The sequence below is a fragment of the Dermacentor albipictus genome, chromosome 7 (genome assembly GCF_038994185.2).
Source record: "Dermacentor albipictus isolate Rhodes 1998 colony chromosome 7, USDA_Dalb.pri_finalv2, whole genome shotgun sequence".
Classification (NCBI taxonomy): Eukaryota; Metazoa; Arthropoda; class Arachnida; order Ixodida; family Ixodidae; genus Dermacentor; species Dermacentor albipictus.
This window is the reverse complement of record NC_091827.1, coordinates 97,500,119-97,519,829: the sequence shown is the minus strand read 5'-3', so window position 1 is coordinate 97,519,829 and position 19,711 is coordinate 97,500,119. Positions and strand designations below refer to the sequence as shown.

General features: G+C 47.3%; 1 protein-coding gene across 5 annotated transcripts in view; it reads right to left on the bottom strand.

The window, feature by feature from the left end:
* LOC135897103 (uncharacterized) overlaps positions 1-19,711 on the bottom strand; it is a 133,498-nt gene that overhangs the window by 94,307 nt on the left and 19,480 nt on the right. For 3 of the 5 annotated variants that reach the window (XM_065425676.2, XM_065425677.2, XM_070521383.1), the window contains 5 exons: positions 17,618-17,659; positions 11,554-11,598; positions 4,813-4,914; positions 2,846-2,947; positions 635-733 (listed from right to left, as the gene is read on the bottom strand). In XM_065425676.2, coding sequence (XP_065281748.2) covers positions 635-733; positions 2,846-2,947; positions 4,813-4,914; positions 11,554-11,598; positions 17,618-17,659 — 390 coding nt within the window. The remainder of the gene's footprint in view (positions 1-634; positions 734-2,845; positions 2,948-4,812; positions 4,915-11,553; positions 11,599-17,617; positions 17,660-19,711) is intronic. The other 2 variants (XM_070521384.1, XM_070521385.1) reach the window with 1 other exon arrangement.

The window sequence follows — 19,711 nt, the reverse complement described above, 5'->3', positions numbered from 1 at the left end:
AAGATTTTACGAGTTATTATTACCATGAGCTCGCTCTGCCTAAGCTATTTACATGTCTTTACTTCCTGCGTTCGTGTAAGCATGTGCGCCATTCCGAGGCTGTGTGTGAGCATGCTCTGCAACCATGCAAATGCTGCCAACGAGCAACTTGGAGCTCCTTTCTCCATTTCACTCCAAAGCACACGAAGCCTGAATTAAGCCTTTCAGTGGTGCCCACAGAGACATCCACGTGTGCTACGTCGGAAGACTTAAACTTCCTTGAATTTCGAGTTGTTCGCGAGTAAAATTTCGTATATAAGGCACATTTTCTCCCACCTACTCGCTCATTGCAACAAAATAAGATTTAATGTTAACACCGAGAGCATACGTAAGGGCAGCCAATGCTTTTATAATGAAATTAATTTAATAACAGTGCTCAAGTAGAATAGTCACATAATTCAGTTGTCTTTAATTACACAGACAACACCACGATTCACTGTATATACGATAATTACGTAACCTTGTAATATAGTTCGCTTCAATTATCAGTTAATTTGAACGTTTCTGCAAATATTAGCAAAGGATCTGCGTTCAGTCGACTTCCCCAATGGATGGGCGTGTAGGTCGGTCATTCTTAACGCAGATGGAAACTTACAAACGTTAGGGAAAACCATCTGCGATCCAACTTGAAGATTCGGTGCCTGGACGCCCTTGTGAACCACTTCTGTGTTGGGCATCTTCGCATGGCTGAGATCTATAAAGTTCGATAATAATGTCAGCGGGCAACAATGGTTCCGGCATGTTTGTTGCAGTCACGTAAGGTGTAGCCTATTCATCTTGTTGGTCAGCACCATACGCAGCCACTTTTATGGACTACCAGGTGCTAATCTTTATAATTCTGTGGACTCATCCACAACACGAAGTCATTTAGCTGTTCGCCCAACAGATTACCAACAATAAATTAGACTGTGTGCCGTGCATAATGATCGCTGTTATACTCAATGGTCCGATTTATTGAAACGAACAAGAAAACTGTGTGATTACAGATATGTCAGAACGGGTATTTGAAGCTTTTAGCCAGTATTTCGATAGTTCCGATTGTTCAGATATCTCCTTTTATAAGGTACGCAAAGAAAATAAAAAAAGTTATTCTAAAAAACAATGTTCTCCTATTGGGCGGCAATGCCTAACAGCCAATGTAAATTATGTTCATATTGCATACAATGGCCGGCGTACCCGGCGTAACAAGAAAACTATTGCGAAATAGCTTTTTGGGTACGTTGCATGCACATGTTTGTCGGCTTTACCAGAAAAATGTTATTATCATCGAACAGCCAAATTACTTAATACAGTGCTAAAATATCACTAATGCAGAATAAATACTGTCTTCTCTTACAAGAAAGTAATTTTAGCTTCCAATATTTTTTAGAAAAAGATAAAAATATAAATGCGTCTGTTCAGCTGTTAACTTTATATACAGCAGGGCCATCGAAGAAAACACAAATACACAAATGATACGCTGCAATGTCTTTCAGGCAACAAATAATAAATATGTTCGGCATATTGTTACCTTTATAAAAATATTCTTAAACTCCACATCATAGTTCCCTTCTCTGTGGGAGGAGAAATTGTTAGAATATGCTAAGAAGCAAATGAATAGAATCCTGACTATAGAAGGCGTAGTGATGCTGCACGAGCTTCATTGTAATCAAATACAAGGAATTAGCATTTTGCTCCTAACAAAACAGACAAGTACTGCATAAGTGATACTAGTCCCATGTACTAGACTGCAGTGAGCACCACCGCGAAGAAAACGAAAACACTATGTATGTACAGAAAGGCGTAATAAATAGAGTCGACTAAACCTTCCCTGCATGAATACCAATCATTTTCAAGAGACGTTGTGTGTTTCTATCGAGCTGCGCGTTTAGAATAAAGATCGCGTCAAAGAAAAATGACCCAAAACAACAAATTTTGCGGAGCCGTAACTTTTTTACCGATATTTTTTTTTTACAGGTAGTTATTCCACATCGACTCAGGTATCTCCAGCATAAATAGCATTATCTATAGCTATGCCTCAATAACATAGCGTCCTAAGCGCCATCCATGACCCAAGCACGCAGCAAAGGAGGTTACGTACGCGTTCACTAGAATTCAAGTTTAGGAAATCTATTAACATGTCGTAGTACTAGAGAAGCCTGCGACTACTCCAGTCTCGACCAAACACAGACCCCTTTTGTAGCATGTTTGTATTTTCGTAGTCATGAGCCACTATGATTTTACGAATTCGTATTGCCATCAGCTCGCTCTGCCTAAGCTTTTTAGTTGTCTTTTATTTTAGTTGTATTTACTTCGCGTTTGCCCAGGTACATTTTATTCCATCTATTCGCGCAATGGAATAAAGTGAGATTTCACGTCTGCACCGAAAGCATTTGTAAGGATTGCCAATGCTTTCACGATAGGATGAATTTAAAAATATTCAATTAGAATATTCACATAATTCATTTGTCTATTGGAAGAGAGAAATCACAATGATTCACTGTGTATACAATTATTACTTAGCCTTACTAAGTAGTTTGCTTCAATTATCAATAAATTGGAACGTGGGTGCAGATACTCGGAAAGGTGAACTAGGGGTTGGCGTGGGCTTGTTGGCAATTCACGGTAAGAACAACGTACAGCGCCAAGGACAAGTACTGCGTGCGACAGCAAACACTACAATTTTTTTCGTCTCTAGCAGTCCTTGTCCTTGGCGCTGTTAAGTTTTTTTTAACGTTGTTTTTACTCGCAAAGGACCTGTGTTCAGCCAACTTCCCTCTAGGAGAAGCGTGTAAGTCAGTAATTAGTAACGCAGACGGAAACCTACCTGTTTGAGAGACAACAATCTGCGCTGGAGGTTGAACATTTGGGAGTGCCTGGACGCCTCTGTGATCCCCGTCTGTGTTGAGCACCTTCGCATGGCCGAAATCTATGAAATTAGATAACAATGTCAGTGGCTAACAACGCTTTCGGAATGCTGTATGAAACAAGTGCAGTAGTATGTCATTGATGTTCTTTGTCAGCACCGTACTAAGCCAGTTTTATATATAGTCTACCCGGTGCTTAACTTCCTATTTTCTTTGGCTCTTCTAGAACACAATGTGCCTTAGCTGTTCCTCGCAAAACATTTGCAAAAATAAATTCGATTGTGTGCCGTACATATTAATGGCGCATGTCACGAATACTCAATACACCTATTTGTACGCCATGATTTGCGAAAGATAGCACAGAGGGACACCGCAATCAGGCTACAATTGGTATACATTATGATTAGTCCACACGGTAGGACGGACAAACCTAGGGATTCATTCGACTAGCCATCATTAACGGTGCGTATTTGCAGTGGCCTGCATGCGATTAATACCTGTATTCGCGGGCATCTTTCTTTGGCTATGAATACACAGCTATAGAGGCAAAGCGCGCAAAAATGAGAGCGCTGCTGAAAAGAGTCCGGCATTTTAGTACACGTTCGTTTAGGTTGGGGAACAGAAAACATGAACTGTTTATTCACAATGGTTAAATAAGACAGAACGCACTACTGAGTGCAAAGGTTCACTTGTTTTGCGGCTTTTCCCTTCCCCGTCTGGGCAAACACGAAACCGTCGCGCGTGGGAGCTGTGTCGATCCAGCATCCGTTCCGAACAAGCCAAAGCACTGTCAAACGCTGCCGTACTACTTGGCACGGTAACACATGTGCAGCCGCCACGCTCCTGTAGCTTTCTCTTCGTAACCACACAATGTTTTTCGCAAGTATAGCTTTTGATAAATAGAATCAACGTCGGCAGCTGATTATGTTCAAGTGCGTCCAACCTTATATTAGGTAGCACTACGTTGCTACCTTATTTACCACATAAGCCAAATTGACGGTTGAAAATGTGACATTTATCCTTACCAAAGCCTCCGCCCTGTTCTCAGACTTAACGCCGCACGCAACATCCGCGTCACAAAAGGGAGGAGAGTTGCGCCGATCCTAACTCTATTGCTTGCGTAATCATGCGAACTACAATTAGAACTTGCAGTCGCATATCTCGGAGCAAAGACACGCAAAAAGAATTCTTCCAACCCATACTGTGTAGAAACATGACTGCCTCTAACTTTTCACCACGAACATACCCACTTACTCCAGTCAACTAACAGTTAATTATTCAATTTTAGTGTATTGGGCTGCTGACAGCGATGATTATCATCTCAATTCGTGTCCCCTGGTCACATAACGTAATTGCACAGGCGGTCCTCGCTTGTTTCGAACTGCTTAATTTGAATACAAGGATAAAGATTAATTTTGAACACCCTATATATATACCTCTACGACGGGGTCATGGCATCCCACATTTAGCACAGTTTACTCTTTTTTTTTCACTTTGGCGCTACTAACCCCAGAGCATTAAATGTAATATTTAAATTGCGTCACCAAGAAATGTCATTGGTTAAACTAGACTCCACAAATCATTAATCATAGACTCCACAAAGCCATTCGCTCCCAAGCAGGCCATATAAGCAGCCTAAAATGCCTAAGAGAGTAGATTGCATCAACAGTATATCGATTATAATTGAGATTTTATTACGAATAGATGCAGCTCACGCTGTTCAAGCGGGGCTTTAACTATGTTGCTTTTCGAGTGAATACCAACATTCTGACAACCTCTGACGACAATATTTGCTACGTTTTATGCTGTTTGCAATAATTTCTTTACGGTTCGAAAATGTGCACACATGCTACCAAGCCGCACACGTCCTCATAACCTTCTCCTTCGACGAGCGCGCGATAGATGAGAAATGTTGACTGATTTTTACCTTTCATGGGGACAGCTAACTGCGATGCGAGGCTTATTTTCTTCCGTCGTTTGTCCTCATCGTAACTCTCTTCAGGGCTGGGTTTCTTTGACTGCCTGCGTTCTGGAAAGTCCATTGTGCGTGTTACCGTAGTGGTATTGGTATTGACTTTCTTACATTTGGCACAAGCAGTGTATGGTCGAAACCATATCTGTGTACCATACCAGTGACGCTTTTCCTGAGTAGGCATGCATAAAAACAAAAAAGAACCATTCTGTCCTGCCTTGAAACTTGCAATAACTGCTATTGTCACGCGGTAGTGACGTTGAATAACACAGTAGCAATACTGTGCACGACAAAACTAACTTTTATTGGGCGAACCTGTGCCCACAAAACAGGCGACACTTATAGCACAACGACAGCGGCAAACACAGTCGGCGATCGTCGAAAATCTGATCAGCGGGTCATCCGCGTTGGGTTTTATACAGCAGTCGTCGAATGTTCCAGACTAATCGTCCGGACCCACGTGCCTTCTACAAACTTCTACACCATTCACGTCACGCGATGAAATCAGATAACAAAAGGTTCGGCGACAACAGACAGCCGGGTAGAAGCATCCATAACTTTCCAGAAATATCGGATACATGCAGGCGCGTCCCACGCTGTGCGATTACGTTTGTTAGGCGGCGAAACGTGGCCGCCCGATAAAGATTAGTACACGTGTCATTACCCCCCCCCTCTTAAAAAGCATCGACCCGATGCTGCAAACAAACGAAAGTAATAATCAAGCACTCGTAGCAAAGAAAAGAACAAAAATAACGAAGTTTGTCAGCGTCCGTAAAAGGGTTTAAAGCCCACCACGTGGACCACTTCAGATCGTGCGCGGCGCCGCTGTGAATGCGAAATGCCGTCTGGCACGACCTCGGATGACCTTGTAGGGCACGAGGTCGTGCACGACGTCGGATGACATTGTAGGGTCCGAAATAGCGTCGGAGTAGTTTCTCACTGAGTCCTCGTCGGCGTATCGGGGTCCATACCCAAACACGGTCGCCAGGCTGGTACTCGACGAAGCGTCGTCGGAGGTTGTAGTGTCGGCTGTCGGTCATCTGCTCGCTCTTGATTCGCAGGCGGGCGAGCTGTCGGGCTTCTTCGGCGCGCTGGAGATAGCTAGCGACGTCAACATTCTCTACGTCAGTTACGTGCGGCAGCATGGCGCCGAGCATCGTCGTCGGGTTCCTCCCGTAAACCAGCTTAAACGGCGTGATCTCTGTTGTTGCGTGCACCGCCGTGTTGTATGCAAAGGTTAGGTACGGCAGGACCGCGTCCCACGTCTTGTGCTCGACGTCGACGTACATTGCTAGCATGTCGGCGAGGGTCTTGTTGAGGCGCTCCGTGAGACCATTCGTCTGCGGGTGGTAGGCAGTTGTCCTCCTGTGGCTTGTCTGGCTGTATTGCAGAATGGCTTGGGTGAGCTCTGCTGTAAAAGCCGTTCCTCTGTTGGTGATGAGGACTTCTGGAGCACCATGTCCCAGCAGGATGTTCTCGACGAAAAATTTCACCACTTCGGCTGCGCTGCCTTTCGGTAGAGCTTTAGTTTCAGCGAAGCGGGTGAGATAGTCCGTCGCCACGACAATCCACTTATTTCCGGTAGCTGATGTCGGAAACGGTCCCAACAAGTCCATCCCGATCTGCTGAAAAGGTTGATAAGGAGGCTGGATCGGCTGTAGTCATCCCGTTGGTCTTGTCGGTGGTGTTTTGCGTCGCTGACAGTCGCGGCATGTCTTGACATAACGGGCGACATCGGCGGTTGGGCGCAGCCAGTAATACCTTTCTTGTATCCTCGATAGCGTCCGGGAGAAACCGAGGTGCCCAGCTGTCGGATCGTCATGTAGGGCGTGCAGTACTTCTGGACGTAGCGCCGACGGAACAAGAAGAAGGTAGTTGGCGCGGACTGGTGAGAAGTTCTTCACGAGTAGGTTGTTTTGAAGCGTCAACGAAGATAATCCACGCTTAAATGCCCTTGGGACAACGTCGGTATGCCCTTCCAAATACTCGACTAGGGCTTTTAGCTCCGGGTCTCCTCGTCGCTGTTCGGCGAAGTCTTCCGCGCTCATTATTCCAAGGAAGGTGTCGTCATCCTCGTCATCTTGCGGCAGCGGGTCAATGGGGGCGCGGGATGCGCGCTCGGCATCTGAGTGTTTTCGTCCGGACTTCTATGTTACAGTGATGTCGTATTCTTGTAGCCTGAGGCTCCAGCATGCCAACCGTCCTGAAGGGTCTTTTAAGTTAGCTAGCGAATACAACGCGTGATGGTCGCTTACCACTTTAAATGGCCTGCCATATAGGTAAGGGCAAACTTTCGCTGTGGCCCAAACGATGGCGAGGCATTCCTTTTCGGTTGTAGAATAATTGCCTTCCGCTTTTGACAACGATCGGCTAGCGCAAGCTATCACGTGTTCATGTCCATCTTTTCTCAGGACTAGCACGGCACCGAGGCCTAGGCTACTGGCATCAGTGTGTATTTCGGTATCGGCGTGCTCGTCGAAGTGCGCAAGCACGGGCGGCGACTGCATGCGTCGTTTGAGTTCTTGAAATGCGTCGGCCTGCGGCGTTTCCCACTTGAGCTGGACGTCACATTTAGTTATCTGTGTCAGCGGCTCAGCGATGCGTGAAAAGTCCTTGACAAATCACCTGTAGTAGGCACACAAGCCAAGAAATCTACGCACTGCCTTCTTGTCGGTGGGCTGCGCGAACTTTGCGATGGCAGCTGTTTTCTGCGGGTTACTCCGGATTTGCTAATGACGTGGCCTAGGAACAGAAGCTCATCGTAAACGAAGCGGCACTTTTCCGGCTTCAGAGTGAGCCCTGATGATTCGATGGCCTCTAATACTGTCGCAAGCCGCCTAAAGTGGTCGTCGAAATTTTCGGCGAAGACAATGACGTCATCCAAGAGAACAAGACACGTCTGCCACTTCAATCCTGCTAACACCGTGTCCATGACGCGCTGAAACATTGCAGGCGCCGAGCACAGTCCGAATGGCATGACCGTGAACTCGTAGAGGCCATCTGGCGTGATGAAGGCGGTCTTTTCGCGATCTATCTCGTCGACTTCTATTTGCCAGTAGCCAGACTTGAGGTCCATCGACGAGAAGTATGTAGCGTTGCAGAGCCGATCCAGTGGGTCGTCTAACCGTGGGAGGGGGTATACGTCTTTCTTCGTGATCTTGTTCAGTCGACGATAATCAACGCAGAAACGTCGGGTTCCGTCCTTTTTCTTCACCAGGACAACAGGAGACGGGCTTTTCGATGGATGGATGATGTCATCGCGAAGCATTTCATCGACTTGTTGCCCAATAGCTTCACGTTCTCGCGTCGAAACTCGGTAAGCGCTCTGGCGGAGTGGTCGAGCGCACTCGTCGGTTATGATGCGATGCTTTGCAACTGGTGTTTGTGGAATCCTCGATGACGTCGAAAAGCAGTCTTTGTATCGACGGAGAAGACTTCTGAGCTGTTGCTGCTTGCATATGGAGAGACTTGGATTTACGTCGAAATCTGGTTCGGGGACTATGGTCGGCGGGTTAGATGCGGCAGAATCTGAGAGGACAAAGGCATTGCTCGTTTCCAGAATTTCCTCGATGTACGCGATTGTCGTGCCCTTGCTGATGTGCGCTTTGTCTCGGTGTCTCGGTGGCTCTTTGTCTGGCGTTGCAGTTGGGTCTTGGCGTCGGATCACGGCTGCATCGAGTTGAACTGAAGCTGGTACGTCGCCTCGTCAAGTCGTCTTTCGTCGGTGTAGTCTTGGCTTCCTGACTTCGTCGGGACGGGGGCGTGCCGTCATTAGGTCGTCGAGAAGGTTTCTTCGTCGTCTTCTTCGGCGGCGGAGGATCTTCGTCAGTTCGACGAACAGCAACCGCACCTCCACCGGTTGCTGCTTTTAGGTTTCCGGATATGGGCTCGCAGAGCGGCCCCGCGCTGGGCCGGTGTATGGTCGGCGCTGCGGCGACAGGTAGCGGCCTGGTGATGACGAACGCGACGGTCGTCCAGGGCTCCATTGAGTAGCGGCGAGGTAGTCGGCGATGTCACGTGGACGCTCTCCAAGCTGTGGACGCGGCGCGTTGACGGCGAACCCTCTCAGTCCCAACTCGCGGTATGGGCATCGGCGATACACATGGCCGGCTTCTCCGCAGTGATAGCAGAGCGGGCGGTGGTCGGGGGCTCGCGAAATGTCCGTCTTCCTCGCGTAGGTGCGCTGGGCGACGGGTGGGCGTGCTAGCGGCGGCGGACGACGGAATCGCGGCGTTACAGAGCCCTGGCGCGGTCGCGGAGGGGGGCCTTGACGGCGTGCGACGGCGGCGTAGGTCATCGCGCCTGGCTGAGGCTGCGGTAACTGAGGTTGCACCTCAGAAACTCTAAGCGATCGCTGAACCTCATCTTTCACGATGTCAGCGATCGAGGCCACTTGAGACTTCGACGAAGGCAGGACCTTGCGCAGTTCTTTGCGCACAATGGCCCTGATGGTCTCTTGTAGGTCGTCGGAACCCAGTCCTTGGATGGCCTACTGCGGCGTGTGCCTCTCCCGGTAATATTGCCGGGTGCGCATCTCCAGAGTTTTCTCGATCGTCGATGCCTCTGCAGAAAACTCAGCTACGGTCTTTGGCGGGTTACGAATAAGTCTGGCGAAAAGTTCTTGCTTGACGCCCCGCATCGGTAAGTGGACAGTTTTCTCCTCCGACATTTCCGGGTCGGCGTGCCGGAAAAGACGGGCCATCTCCGTGAAGATCGCGATCGTCTCGTTTGGCAGCTGCACTCTGCTTTCTAGGAGTGCTTGGGCTCGCTCTTTTCGCACGACACTTGTAAACGCTTGCAAGAAGCCGCTTCGGAACAGGTCCCACGTCGTTAAGGTGGCGTCTCGATTCTCGAAGCAGGTGCTCGCGGCGTCTTCCAATGCGAAATAGACATGCCGCAGCTTGTCGTCGCTGTCCCAACTCTTAAACGTAGCGACCCTCTCGTACGTCTCAAGCCAGCTTTCCGGGTCCTCAAACGTGGAACCGCGGAACGTCGGTGGCTCCCTGGGCTGCTGCAGAACTATTGGGGCTGCTCCTGCTGCCACTGGACGAGCTTCTCTGACGATATTCTTGGTCGTCTCTGGTAGAATTCCATCTTCTGCGGGAAGCTGCTGTAGCCGGCGGCTTGCTCGATGTTCCAGGAAGGCGCTGGTGTTGTCTTTGCGGTCCGGGCTTGGATTACGGCTTATCGGGGGCGTCCGGTACATGGCCGTAAAGTACCTCCACCAGATGTCACGTGGTCGTGACGTCAATGAACACAGCAGCAATACTGTGAACGACAAAACTAACTTTTATTGGGTGAACCTGTGCCCACAAAACAGGCTACACTTATAGCACAACGATTGCTGCGAACACAGTCGGCGATCATCGAAAATCTGATCAGCGGGTCAAGCGCGTCGGATTTTATACAGCGTCGTCGAATGTTGCAGACTAATCGTTCGGACCCGCGTGCCTTCCACAATGTTCTACACCATTCGCGTCACGCGATGAAATCAGATAACACAAGGTTCGGCGACAACAGACAGCCGGGTAGAAGCATCGATAAGTTTCCAGAAACTTCGGATACATGCAGGCGCGTGCCGTGCTGTGCGATTACATTTGTTAGGCGGCAAAACGTGATCGCCCGATAAAGATAAGTACACGGGTCACTATTCTATCCTGCCCATCCAACCATTAGCATATTAGTATTAGAATATTAGCATCAGGCCAAACTCCTCTTCGTACACTCTCTTTTCAATCCCAAAATCTGCGAGATATGTTTTGCATCATCATGACCTGTTGAAGAAGAGAGGGAGGATTCGCTTTTGAGACAACGCAGGTTTTTTTTTTTTCGACGAGTATTTCTGATAGGTATAGAACGCCTTTGGAACGAGATGAGCCGGAGTCAAGGTGGTATGTTTTTGAAGTCCATGTAAAGAAAAATAAGCAAAGAAAAAGTTGCTTTGTTTCCTCGCCTTGGCGAAACGCATTTTATTAATTAATCTTTTTTAGGCGTCGAAGATTCTCGAGGCTTCATATCGGCTCAACACAACAAAATGGGAGCAACGATCCTTTTGAGAAGCATTATTCAACCTGTCCTTTTTACCTTCCCTTCAGATGCCTCGCTTTATCTTCCTGGTAAGTGACAACTTCTCACCTCACCTATTCCTTACGAGCTGCCTGCAGGCTGTAACGGTAAGGCAGTTCCCTCTTCCATATATAGACTACCGTTTGGACCACTCTGCCATCGCATTTAAAGAGCCCGCGATAGCTATTCCGCCACATTCATAGTATATGTAGTGCGGAAATGGAATACTATCGTATTGCAGTATTACAGCATGCAACTATTATTCTATAAAAGTATAATAGTACAACTCTGCTGGAGTGATTTTCATTATTCATTGCATGGCTTCTTTCCGCTCGTTTGCCCTTAACAAACTAGCAGTAAGGAAAAACGCACAACAGATTAAAATATATGTTACTCAGTCATTATGATATATCAAGAAGGCTCAGTATGGTGGATGCTTCTTGACGCTGGTGCGAATAACACACTGTTGGTTGTTAGCAGAGCGGGACTAATCGCTGTAGAGCTGAATGAGTATTACAATAGGCCATGTTGATACTCGTTCAGCGCACGTAGTACTCTATAGTGAACATGGTCACGGTGATGGTTTAGCGCTTATCACCTAAATCACAAGAAAATGACAGGAATAGTTACCTGCAGGCACTTTGCGCGTGCGGCTGTAGTCTCTGACGGTGTATTCTGCAAACGCAAAAAAAAAGCTGTAAAATATTTCTGGAGGTTATACCTTATAGCTGTGTGAGATAAGGCTTAATTTTAGCATTATTTAGCATATTAGAACCTATCGCATTTATAACAGTTTTGGGCTCCATAGATGGACGGCACGCCTTCACAGTGGAAGCAAGTCTTTGTATGCTGAACAATACATATCTTTACAGCTGATATTTCGTAAACCTCTTGCGAACGCACTACAAATGCACCTCCGAAGCTAGCGAGCGATATATACTGCGGAGTAAAATCGAGAACAAAAAATCTATTTCCAGTGTTGTCATGGTACTTTCAATGTATTTCAGAAAAAAAAATACTCGTGCTGCAACGTATCGCAATTTGCATACGCAAGATATCACTGTGCCGTCACCTTTACGTTACAATTGTGTTGTCTCTGTCGTAACTCCCACGCCTCTGTGCCCATATATAGGCTCATTCAATAAACAGGAAGAGACTGCGTCCTTGACGCTGGTGTGCGTCACTTCATCCGCCACGAGACAAAACAGAGGTGCAAAAGTGGGATGCAGCTCGATCACTTCACTGAGGAACCTCAATGCGCCTACGACTTACAACGCTTGCTGGGTATGGGCCGCTCCAAGCAAATGCGAAGACACCACAGCCACTACATCTAATTGAAGACGGCGGCTGAAGTTGGAGGCTGCTCAAACATATATTTGAACACGTTTTGCCAGCACCGTCAGCTACCAGCAAGCCAACATGAGAAGCAGCACAAGCTGCGCTATCCTTCTGTCCGGTCAGGATGCGATTGAAGACTAAGAATCTTTCGTTTGCCGAAGGAGAGAACCGAGAAATCAAGGCCACGGTCGTCGCAATGTTTTAAGCGTAATGTGTCGAGCAAGAGGACGGACTCCACGAACGGTATGTGTTTCGGTCACGAGTGCAGGGCGAGGCGAAGCCATTGGAAAAGCTTTTTCGGCACGTGAAGTGGCAAGGTATGCACTGTACCTTCGGGACAAGTATGGACGACATGGTTGGCGACGAAACTGTATTCGATACGAACTGCTATTGCCCATAAGAAAGACGGCAAAATGAGCGTTAGCAAGGTTTCCAGGAGAATCAAAGAGTACTACCATATGACGTCCTGGGAAGACATCGAGGCGGAGCTGGCCGGTTCGAATTTCTTTTCACGTGTAGACGCTACCTCCGGCTTCCACGAGATCCCGCTTGATGAGCGTCGTCGAAACTTTGCACGTTCACAACGCTTCTCAGCGGGTACAGCTTTCTCTCGTTCTCTCTTAGGATCGCGTCCGCGCTGCGTAGTGCTTCAAAAAGCAGTGAATGAGGTGTTTGACGACATTCCTAGAGCAAGGGCGTACGTGGATGACGTCCTCGGTTGGGGTAGGGCCAGAGAAGAGCATAACAAACGTCTACGGTATGCACTAAAGGCAGCTGAAGCGGCAGGCCTGCGACTGAATTGTCCAGTCTTGCAAAATGCGTAAAAAAAATGACATTTTTGGGAAACGTAATCAGCAGCGAAGGAATAAGTCCTGGTCTAGTGCTTGACGAAAGCGTAATAAACATGTCAAAACCGGAAAACAAGGAGGCAGTACAAAGGTTACTTGGTGTGGTAGGCTACCTGAGCAAGTACGTGTCATCCGTATTCCTGCGAACACCAGTTTTCCACAGTCCTCGCAGCCAAAGTGTTATCTTCAACTGGATAGGAAACCACGAGAGTGAATGTAAAAATATACGCGACGCGCTCACCAAGGCACCATTACCACTATTAGTAAGAATTTTCGACCCAGACAAGCAAACGAAAGTAATGTCAGACGCGTCACCGAATGTCATTGGCTTGGCTCTCTTACAGCGCCACGGCGAAATTTGGAGACAAGTCGCTTACGCATCTGAAGCACTGACTCAGTGTGAACCGTGACATCCACAGATCGAAGAAGCGATGGCTCTCGTATGTGGATGTGAGAAGTTTGACCGCTTTACATAAGGCTGCATTATCTTGCTTGAAATCGCCCAATGACCACTGACCAACATATCAATAAAGACCATAGAGGATATGCCACTGAGAGTTCGGGGTTCTTTCTTAAGGCTGCTCAAGCACAATTATGTACTAACTTTTGTTCCTCCTAAACAGATGTATTTGACCAACACCCGTTTAACTTGGTTGGCTCCGACGGACGTGAACCCCTTGAACAAGGAAGATGTCGAAGTATATGCCATCAGCGTTTTGTCCGCAATGGTGACAAAACAGTTGCACTACTTGCGCGTGAGACGGCATCCGATACATATCTCAATATAGTGCTGCAGAACACTGCAGACGGGGAATAAGGCTGACGGTCCACTCAAATCTCTGGCTACTCAACTTTGAGTAGTGAATGGCATACTGTTCAAAGGAACAAAAGTCATTATACCTACAAGCAGGTGGTCCGACTCATTGAAATGCATTCATACAGGGCATCTTGGCATAGCTAAATGCAGAGAAAATGCAAGGCAGCTGGTGTACTGGCCGAACATCAACGCTGACGTTGAATCGCTGATTCAGAGAGTTGTTCGATCTGCAGGAAGTGTACTTATAAGCAACCATCAGTGCCACTGATGCTTCGCACCACTTCAACCCAAGCATGGTACCGCGTATGGGTGGACATATACCAATGTGCTGAGAAATACCACCCCACCACTTCAATTTAATCTCGAATTTTCGATATGTCGAGGAGCTTCTCGACCCGACAGCACCGGCGTCATCGAACGATTGGAGCCATGCTTTCTCGATTCAGAATCCCGATGGAAGTATGCACAGATAATGGTCCACAATTCTCAAGTCATGCTTTCACGCTTTGCCGAGCTGTAGGAGTTACTACATGTTACGTCAAGCCCATCGGAGAGCCAAGAAGTATGCTGGTTTGTGGGTGACGTTTTCCTGCGTGTTAAGTGTAAGAGGTTGCGTGATGAAGCGCTGTTTCTTCCATCTTATGGGCTGGCGGAAAATGAAGTGCAGGCAGTTAAAAGAATTCTTCAGAAGACCACAGAGGTGAATGAAAACTTTTTGCTCGGCTTGCTGAATTGCAGGTCAATCCCACTGGATTATGGCCGATCGCCGCATTAGCTGCTGCAAGCGAGGTGCCTGCCCACGTCTGTACCAGACTTCGGACCCCAGGCTGTCACCCATGTCAAGAAACATGAGCAGAGGAGCCACGCCGCCTGGTGCCTGGCCCCTCTTCGTAACGAAGACGTCTTCTGTATCATAGGAACATCATGGGACCGCAAGGTCAAGGTGGCAGGCCGGCGCTCCTACTACGTACAAACCGAGAACTGCAAGATTCTGGCGTGCAACCTGCAGTATCAACTGGTAACGAAGGAGCAATAGGACTTCAACAGTGATGAGCCCAGTGAGGGCAACAGTCAAACCGAGAAAGAGTCGTCTACTCTGCCATCAACATCAGGGGATTCAGTTTTACCAAGTGCAGTGACCAGCCAGGCTCCCTAGCTGCCCTGGATGCCCACGCGGGTGACAAAGCCTTTGATACCGCGAGAATTTCAAACAGATCAGCCATCTGCATTAAATGAAGTCGTCGCCAAACCTTGTGAAGGAGGTAGATGTATCGTATTGCAATGTATCGCAATCTGCATGCGCAAGATAGCGCTGCGACTTCACCCTCATGTGACAATTGTGTTGCTCCTGTGCTAACCACCTTGCCTGTGTTGCCCTATATATACGCCCGTTCAATAAACAGCAAGGTGCTGCTTCCTTGACACTGGCGTGAGTCACTTCATCCGTCGCAAGACGAAACAACTGTCTAATAAGAGAGGAAGGTTACAAGATAACATTTTAGGGCACGTATACAATCATGTTTTAAATATTCTTTCTGTGCCTGTATCACCCACGAGGGAGTAATTTTGTCCCTTATAATCCTAAGACGTGACACCGTCAACGCGAGCTAGCCATCCAGATTAAGGAAAGTGGCTGAGTGAGCCAGTGAAATTAAATTGCAAACAAGGTGCTGTGATTCCTAGATCATTTTACTGCACTTTAATCATAGCTGTTATCAGAAGCCTCGAAAGCTGTTATGTAGAATGCTGATCCCGGGTATTGCTTTCATACATCGTGAACTATAAGAAAATCAGTTATAATATTCTACCATATCTTGTTGTGTCGCCAAAGACTTCAACAAGCAACCATCAAGGGTATTACCAATACTGCTGGATGACATGACTGTCTAGGATGCAGCATCGTTGAGGCAATCAAACACAGATTCCAACATTTCTACAAATTTAAGACGACCAACACACTGATCCCGTAACCCATCCTCTTCTTCAAGAGCTCACCGCGGTGCTTAACAAAAAAAAGCTTTTATTTTCGTGTACGTAACGTGCCAGTAAATAATAGGAATGGGCATGCTATGAGCTCATTTCAGTGCGCTGTCTTCCTTTCTCATAAGGCTATTACATTCAATGCAAAGCACATTTCCGTGAAATCGTATTGTGGAGAATTAAAAGTCTATTAGTTTACCGCCAAGGCTCCTCAAAATAGCTGATGTATTATGGTAAAAATAGCCTACAACGTAGGTTACTTTATTACAGTAGTAACGTAAAAGAAATGCTTTGCATTTAAAAGTTACCCCATTCAAGAAATTTGTTAGAAATGAGATCCTAATATTATGGGGGTCCGGCAGTGGCAAGGCGAACTGCTGGCTTAACCTTGCCTGTTATATTTTCCAGATTGCTGCAAACATTGGTGTCGCGCCTTTATTTTTTGAAACCGCACTATAGCTGCTTCCACTAGCAATCACACGTAAATGACAGTGCACTATTCTCCTCCTCAAACTAGTTAATCAAGAGTCCCGGAATAAATCATCCGCTGTTTTCACAAGTTGTACATCACCCCGTAGCAAGCGGACCCACCTCTTCAATATTGTTCCCCTTAGACCATCTCAGGATGGTTTTAGGTTTGTCTCCTTCCTCCACACCATTTAACTTTGGAATAACCCTGAAGGGCCCTTGTATGAATTGCCTGGTGATAATATTTTTATTCAATTAAGCTATTATGTTTGCTAATTTTACTTTTTTCGCTTTCAACACTTGCGTACCCACTGCTGACATGTCCAGCTTATGCAAGGTGGCAGTATTTGTAAATAAATACATGTATACGCAAAATAATGCCAGAATAACTTCCTGCATCCAACGTAAATTGCTTAAGGGAAAGCATCGCCGGCAGTTCTGTATACGACATTCTTCCGGTAGAGCTAATAGTGACGCAACGCAGGGTTCGTCACTCCGTCATCTTTCCCGCTCTGGCAGAAGTGGGTGCCTCCTTTGCACTGTTTTTTGTTCCTTTAGCCTTCAGGCTGTTTCCACGTCGTGTTAAGCATCGCTTTCATAAGGCGACGGTCATATTCAACTTCTTCAGTCATTCATTTTTGCGCTATGCTGGCTTTGACGAAGTCAAGCCTGGACTAAAAACCCCAAGGTAGTCTTAGAATTCTATTCCAATTCTTTCTCGCTTTTCGGCTATTCTCCAGGAGGCACTCCCTCTAAACTACTTACCACATTTCGACGAACGTGAGTGCCAAATTATAGGAAAAGAGTGCAGTCTAGTAGCAGGAACTGCTACCTTGACCGGCCCGTTGATTGCGAAGCGTTGAAACACGCAAAATGTTGGCCATTGTAACTCGCTGCCTCCTGAGTCACGTCGCATTGGACATTTATTTCTTGTGCGTCATGAAAGGCACGGTGCAAGTCAGTAAAGTCAAGATTCACAATATGAGGCCCCATTTATACGAGATTTGTAGTGAAAAGTATATTGTGACTCGTTCACGGTTTTTTTCATTGCGATATTTTAGCTGGGGAACTTTTCAGCGGCAAGAGAACAAAATTGGGGTACAACAGAACTGTAAACTAAGTGGCACTTATTTTCTCTATTCCAGCGAACTATGCGTAAGAATTAGGCGCACGACTGCGAAAATCCTTAGATTCCCAATCATCTTTCGGGACAAAGGCCAGCGAGCAGTTGCAAGCAACACACCTCTTACAGCGGGTACCGGTGGTGGCTTTCGGCGTGGTTGATCTGGAACAAAAAATATTTATTTCACCTCCAAGAAAGAAAAATCACCAGAACCCATCTCACGATTACTGTCAGCGGTTGTGCGTTAACATTGAATCAAATGGTGGCACAACGTATTGTCACAGTGTAAAAGAGTTATCTATTCCCTTTACTTCAGCGAGACTCCTCTTTCGCACTTCCCTAACAACACTCCGGGCAATCCCGAGGGGCCACCGTGAAGCCTGCACGTGGCCTCCCAAACGCATGGCGAGCCGGTTCATGCGACAGCCAACCAAGGCTCTCCTTCGCGCTTTTTTTTTTGGCACAAGCTACGTCATCTGGTGGCGCTGCTGAAAAGTCAGCACGTGGCCTCCTAGAGCAGAATCGTGCATGACTGGGGTGTGTGAACGCTGCGAATTGTTCTCTCGCTTGCCGCACACCCAGTGGCACACACACAGCGACACAAGTTGTCGAAACGTTCTCAACCACCTCAAGCACAACAGCAGCCAGACTCGCTTACCATTCGGCCGCAGACTACCCAATAAGACGAGTAATCGGGTAGTCTGCGGCTGAACGATTGCGTAGAAACAAACATAGAGAGTAACTTAGAAAAGTGCGCGAACTACCGTACGAACGCTAACGCATTTGTTGACACGACGGTAGCCAAGTAGTAGCTCTGTTCACATTATAGCTGGAATTGCTGCTTTTCGAAGCTAATGCGCAGCCAACGGTGATTACGTAGTAATTTTCAGTAACGTCCATGCACTGGTACTGGACTAAAATTGCTGTATTTCTAGTGCTACTGAGAGCGGTGATTAGCGGTTACAAATCAGCTAAATTCGCAGTAATTAGCATGCTTCACGTCAATTTTGTGAGCTAACTGTGCACCTATCAATCTCTCCTCTCCATCTGCTTATGTGTAACCCTTTCCCCGCAAACCTGGGTATCTGTGTCGTCCGTGGTGAAGTGGTTCTCGCATCGGGCGTCTGTGGTAGCAGAACAGGGTTCCAAACAACCTTAAGACTAACTTAGGTCGCTAGGTATCTAGCACCGTTTACCTATGTGCCCCTCTTCAACGAACCTGTTTGACGCTCATATGAGTCGTGGGGTTTCCGGCAATGGGTTTGTACCGCTATTAAATGAATCTTTCAAACTGCCTTGGAACACTGCCTATGTGCCAGTCGGTCGATGCCGCCTTCAATGAAGCTCTTGATACAAACTTGGGTCACTGTGTCTGTCGCAGTACGTGTTCCTTTGTTCAATAAACCTCTTCGACACCAACATCGGCAACTAGATGATTGCGACTGGGGATGTGCAGCTCTATTCTGACAAAAGAGAGAGAGAGAGAGATCCTATTTAATTTCTCCGATGCTCGGTAGAAATGAAAGCCCGCCAAGTGCGGGGACGCCAATAGATGGCGCAGTGGGTACAGTAATAGAGGGAGCAGTGGGTACAGTGGGACGTGGGGTGCAGAACCAGCAGTGTAGCAGCAAGATGCGGCAGAGTTTGGAAGCGAAACGTCTTTCTTATGAATTCCGTGGAACAAATTGCCGCAGTTCAACTACGACATGGTTCCAAAGAAGCCCGCACACATTTAAGCCAGCCGATTTCGCGATGGCTGATTAGGACCAGCCAAATCTACACCATCAGCAATCTGGGAAAATTTGCCCCGAGCTGGGTAGGATCGCAGCCGCTTCCCAGGGGTTCTTCAAGGAGAGCGGCTCGATGCTTTGACAAGCTGCGCCACAAATGTACCGGATATGTGCCACCTTTCCATGAACGTCTTTCCCGCCTACGCTAATTTATCGAGCTGCGCCATGGATGCACTGAGTATACGCGCAGCTCCTCGAAAAACTTATCGCTGATTCGGGTTACTGAATATGCGCCACCGATTGCGTGGCAAGCGAATGAACAATTATCGGCGTGTGCACGCAGGGGCGCGCCACGTATCTCGGTTCGGACGCAGCTGGCGCACTTCTCGGCAGCGTCACTTGATGGGGCAGCCTGTCTTTTGAAAAAAAAAAAGTGAGAAAGGAGAGCGGCTTTCGTGTGATGCGTTTCTCAGCGCATGGCCCG